The 5,848-nt window shown below is 35.8% G+C and overlaps 1 protein-coding gene across 4 annotated transcripts in view; it reads right to left on the bottom strand.

Annotated features, from left to right (window-relative positions):
• LOC107715426 (phosphatidylinositol-binding clathrin assembly protein-like) overlaps positions 1-5,848 on the bottom strand; it is a 26,549-nt gene that overhangs the window by 6,947 nt on the left and 13,754 nt on the right. For all 4 annotated transcript variants that reach the window (XM_016521570.1, XM_016521569.1, XM_016521571.1 and 1 more), the window contains 8 exons: positions 4,269-4,302; positions 3,938-4,080; positions 3,643-3,740; positions 1,441-1,557; positions 1,305-1,335; positions 1,054-1,186; positions 814-837; positions 635-691 (listed from right to left, as the gene is read on the bottom strand). In XM_016521570.1, the coding sequence (XP_016377056.1) occupies positions 635-691; positions 814-837; positions 1,054-1,186; positions 1,305-1,335; positions 1,441-1,557; positions 3,643-3,740; positions 3,938-4,080; positions 4,269-4,302 (637 nt within the window). The remainder of the gene's footprint in view (positions 1-634; positions 692-813; positions 838-1,053; positions 1,187-1,304; positions 1,336-1,440; positions 1,558-3,642; positions 3,741-3,937; positions 4,081-4,268; positions 4,303-5,848) is intronic.

The raw sequence follows: 5,848 nt of genomic DNA, 5'->3' as shown, positions 1-5,848 counted from the left end.
AAAAAACGTACTTACAGGCTGTGAGTCAGCATTATTTGTCAGCATCATAGACTGTATAGGGTCAGCATGCGCACCGAAGGGGAAACAGGGGAACTGAATTCACCGGAACACCGGCATTGTCGGCTACTCTACCAGGATCAGGAAACAGTCCTCCATAAAATGCGCTGCACACATCTGAATATTTGGGTTGAACTGTTCTGGAACAGTGTTGTAAAACTTAACCACTGATTTCTAGTCGTGTCCTCTTTTGGAAGGCCAAACAACGTATTTTCGCTTTCGCAACAAAACACACAATTCACACACGTCTTCACAACATGGCGGCGGTGGTGGCAGCAACAATAAAGTTACGCCTTCTTTCTTTGCGTGAACATTTGGCCGGCGTTATGCAAATCTTCCCACACAGTGACGTAGACATGTGGAGGCGTGTTTAAACGAGGCGTTTTAGGAGGGCGTGGACAAGTCTTAACTTTTAGAAAGAATATCTCTTTGGGTTTGAGACTTTAGTCTTTGCAACTTTAGGGATCTTATCTATTCACGAACAGCTTGTAACACTCCAAAGAGAAAGGAAAACTTGAAATCACACCATATTACCCCTTTAAGCCAAGATTATCAAGCTAACATGAGAAACACTTACCATCCCATACACAGGCACTTGGGGGGTTGTCATCGGAAATGCAACTGGAGCTGGTGCCTGAGAAAGACAAACATTGAAGAAGTAAGAATTAAGTGTATAGAAATAATTGTAAATGGTTTATTTTGATAGTTCTTTGAATTTAGCAGATTCGTTCATGTTTATGTACAAGCAGGACTTACATAGCCAGTATAAATCATTCCATTCTGTATCATTACAAAAACATGCAGAAGAGAGAAAGACAAAGACATTACTGTTAATCACACAAAATCAAGAACTTGTTTTGTGTTCTATATAGTGCACAGGCCAAGTTGCTTGGCTCTTGAATCGCATACATATTGTATTCAAACATATCAAACTGAAGAAGGAGACTGAAATTTCCTAACAAGAGCATGCCTTGAGCAATGAGTCAATTTCCATACCATCTGTGGCATCGGTATGGGAGCAGGGGCCAGGTGCATGTGGCTCCAGGGTGCTGTGCCATTCATGGCTTTAGACTGCCAGTGGGAACCTCCAGACGATTTCTTCTCCAAGTGAGTCCACTGAACTTCTGGCCTGAAAACAAAGGTTTCCTATGTCAGACTGTTATAGCTGTACTTCATATAGCAAAAATAATTGTTTATGTTGCCAATAAACCTAAAATATCATTCGCTTTACATGGTAAAAGCCTTACTTTTTGGCTGGGGGTCCTCCAAAATGTAAATCTATGACAAATACAACATGTACATTATCATTACATTTATTACAGTCTGTAGTGTTATGTTAAATTGCCATAGAAACAAAATAAATGAGACAGCTGAAAGACTCACTGCCCACAAGATTGGCCAAGGATGAGTCCAGGTCATTAGTAAGTAATTTTCCTCCATTGTAGAGCTGTGTGCCTTGACTTTGGACCTGCGAGGAGAAGGTGGGCTTCAAAAGTGCTCCTATGTGAAAACCAATCTAGAAGATAAAAAAAGAGGAAACAAGTCAATTATTTTTCAATATTAAAGCTGACAAAATACTAGCTCAATATGCAGAGACAAATATTAAGGGTTGCATATCAAGTTCTCGATTCAGTTGAATTCAGATATTGATTTGGTAACTCGTCTTTTTCAACTAGAACTGGTTCATAAGAGTCATTTGTTCATGAATCGAACTACACTGGTCATGCTGTATGGTTTTGATTCACTTAAAATAGCTGGTACATAAGAGTCATTTGTTCATGAATAGAACTACACTGGTCATGCTGTATGGTTTTGATTCACTTAAAATAGCTGGTACATAAGAGTCATTTGTTCATGAATAGAACTACACTGGTCATGCTGTATGGTTTTGATTCACTTAAAATAGCTGGTTTATAAGAGTCATTTGTTCGTGAACCAGACCACGCTGGTTGTGCTATATGTTTCTGATTCTCTAAAAATAAATACAAAGTTCTGTCATGAAACTCTAGATGGCGCAGGCCTATCTGTTCTAACTCAATCTGATATAATTACATCATCATTCACATGGCACAGCTGATGGGTTTCTTTTTGCATCAGCAGCCAATGAGCTTGCTACTCAACATTCAAATACTTGGCTAGTGCTTGCTGTAGCAGTTGCAGCACGCTTCAGAAACCCTCCACCTTCCCCAGCTCCACCTGTATAGATCTGCTATGGGGTAATTTCATGTATGTTATACACAAGGATTATTTAATGTGTTATATGTGTAGCAGCAGTATTTCTCACATGCTCACAACAGCATGTCTGTGGTACTTGCTCTGCTGCAGCAGCAGCAGCATAGCAGATCTATAGTAGTCAACTTTTGAAGTGGATCAAAACCTTTCATCAAAGTTGCCCTAAAACCTAAAACCAAAATGCGTTCTTGTCTTAGGACAACTTTGATTAACTTTTTTGATCCACTTCAAATGTTGACTACTGTATTCCGCCAAGACCAAACACATTATCATTGCCATGTTTATTACCATGCTAAACTCTCTTGAGAGTTGTCATGACAGAACTGTTCAATAGAGTCATTTGTTTGAATCAGACTACACTGGTCACACTGTATGGTTTTTATTCACTAAAAATAGCTTATTCATAAAAGTCATTTGTTCCTGAATCGGACAACACTGGTCATGCTGTATGTTTTTGATTTACTAAAAAATAACTGGTTCATAAGAGTTATTTCTGTGAATCAGACTACAATGGTCATGCTTTATGTTTTTGATTCACTCAAAATAATTGGTTCATCAAGAGTAATTTTTTTGTGAATCTGACTACACTGGTCGCGCTGTATGTTTTTGATTCACTAAACAGATCTGGTTCATGAGATCTGGTTGTGCTGTATATTTCTAGTTCTCCAAAAATATCTTGTTCATCATTTGTTCCTGAATTGGACATAACTGGTCGTGCTGTTTGCTTTTGATTCACTAACAGCTTGAACAGCTTGTTCAAAATATATTTTTTTTCTTTTAACAGACTACACTGGTTTTGCTGCATGTTTCTGATTTACTATAAATAACTGGTTCATAAGAGTCATTTGTTTGTGAATTGGACTACACTGGTCATGCTATATGGTTTTGATTCTATAAAAAGGACTGGTTCAGTAGAGTCATTCCTTCATGAATCGGGCTACACTGGTCATGTTGTTTTTCATTTACTAAATAATAAACTGGTTCATAAAAATAATTTGTTTCACAAATCAGACTACACTAATCATGTTTACAATAACAGCATAACAGAAGCACTGGTGTGTTTTTGAGTATGAATTATCTGTTTGTCTGACCAATGGAAGATGGAGGGGAACCTGTTTGAAAAAGATTATTTTTGCAATCGTTCGGAAAATGACACACTTCCCTTTTAAAAGCTATTAAACTTATCATAAAAATATGTAAAATACTCACTCGATTGAGTCCCAAACAAGTAGAGAATGTGCCATATAACAAAGAAATGAAGAAAGAGCAAAATTAACATTGTATTAAAGAAGAGTGCCACAACACTCAGAATATAGAAAATGAAGAGAGACAGTTTTGTGCCAGTTCAATTACCTCCCCAGCTGTTGTTACTGGCTGGTAGGGTAGTTGTCAGAGCAGGGGTGCTGGAATTGTGTTGGAGATCAAAATGGTCATTGGTGAAGTTGTGCACACTGTTTGGGATAATCAGGAAAATACAATTAAACCTTGTAATGGAAGCACAAGCACTTCTGCAACTTTGGTCTCATTTGTCTTTGGATAAATGTGATTGCTAAATGAATAAATGCAAATACAGTAATACAGAGTGATGCTATTTCATATTAAAGTGCCACTACACTAGAAACACTCCAGAAAAACCAGCCTCATGTACCCGTTTGTGATGGTTAGATCAGGTGGACCGGACAGAAGCTCGGTGGCTCCGCTGCTGGTGCAGCTACTGTTGGCACTGCCCACAGACTGCCCGCTGGGAGATATTGTTGGGGTCTGCATGCCAATGTCTTTGAGCTGAACAGCCTGCAGAAAAGAAACAACAGCAGAAACTGATGACATTGATGCCGAATGTTTCCGAGAACACATAATTGTTTGGATAAAAATATGCAAAAGGGAAGGAGTTTGAAAATATGTTTCATGCTGATGTGATGTCAGCACTCATTAGCAATTTGACAGAAATATGAAGCGATAAATGAATTCGATTTTTTTACCTTTGCAGGCTGTAGTCTGTCACCCTCCACCTCCCTATGAATGCAAAAACAGAATGGTTTACTGGAACGTCTGATAGCAGCAGATACATAAACAAACAAATCATCTGCGCTATTTAGGAAAGTTTCAGTGTGTACATTATGAGGATCTGTAAAAACCTTACTGTGGGAACCAGAATCACCATTACAACATGATTATGAGCTGAACAGACCAATCAAACTGGCACCTAATTTTGGGCCAAGTGGATTTTGAATGCAACTTCCAGACAAAAGTATTTGTACGTTTGATAAAGTTGCATGATTATTCCAGTTGATAAAAAAAGCGTTTGTCTACGCTTTGTGGCAGAAATGAATAAATCTTCAATTTCTGATTAAAAATAGATTTTGAGATTTTTTTTTTTCTGTGGCAAGTCTAAAATGTATAGGTAGCATCAGGAGATTTTTTTTTTCATTGGCAAAGAAAATATCTCATTCAAAGAATAACATTTTAGAAGAAAAAAATTTAAAAGTAACATGGCATTATATTTTATTATTATTTCTTTAAAAAAAATTTCATGTGACAAGAAAATTATAAAAGACCCTCATGTCTACGTGTCAAGGTCTGTAAGTTTTTAAAAACTATATGAGATATTTTGTGATCTTTAAGTATTTGTACGTTTGATAAAGTTGCATGATTATTCCAGTTGATAAAAAAAGCGTTTGTCTACGCTTTGTGGCAGAAATGAATAAATCTTCAATTTCTGATTAAAAATAGATTTTTAGATTTTTTTTTTTCTGTGGCAAGTCTAAAATGTATAGGTAGCATCAGGAGATTTTTTTTTTCATTGGCAAAGAAAATATCTCATTCAAAGAATAACATTTTAGAAGAAAAAAATTTAAGAGTAACATGGCATTATATTTTATTATTATTTCTTTAAAAAAAATGTCATGTGACAAGAAAATTATAAAAGACCCTCATGTCTACGTGTCAAGGTCTGTAAGTTTTTTAAAACTATATGAGATATTTTGTGATCTTTATAAAAGGCAAGTTTGGTTCAGGTCATATAGATAACTCCAATACAAATAAAGTAAAAAATAAAATAAAAATAATGATTAAGATGTGTAAACTCAAGGGTATTCATGGTGAAGGGAAGTATTTTTTACAAGTTATATCAAGAGCAATGGTTCCCAACCACTTTCAAAGGGGCCTCAAGATGACTTACAATGATTTAAATTTTACTTTAATTTACAAAGTGTGATTTCTAGACCTGGAAATGTCATGTAAATGAATAAAATCTTAAAACGCCACTGGCATTTTTTTTTTAAACAATACAGATTTTTCTAATTATGTAGAAATTGTGAGTAAAGCATTTTTTAAGTATTGTTGTGGGAAAAGAGGGAACACCTTGGAGTAAAAAAGGTTGAGAAACATTGATTTCAAGTGATTAAATCAAAATGTTGGTTGTATGAACATTTTTTAATTGTATTAAATCAGCATGAATAAAAAGGGTACAATTCCAATAACTTGGCAGTTGCATATAAACTAAAATTTTGATCATTTTTCATCCTATTCATCATTCCTGACATTCGTATTTGTCACTAAC

This window comes from Sinocyclocheilus rhinocerous, unplaced genomic scaffold (genome assembly GCF_001515625.1).
Source record: "Sinocyclocheilus rhinocerous isolate Xijiao unplaced genomic scaffold, SAMN03320098_v1.1 scaffold299, whole genome shotgun sequence".
Classification (NCBI taxonomy): domain Eukaryota; kingdom Metazoa; phylum Chordata; class Actinopteri; order Cypriniformes; family Cyprinidae; genus Sinocyclocheilus; species Sinocyclocheilus rhinocerous.
This window is presented reverse-complemented; position numbering and strand designations above follow the sequence as displayed.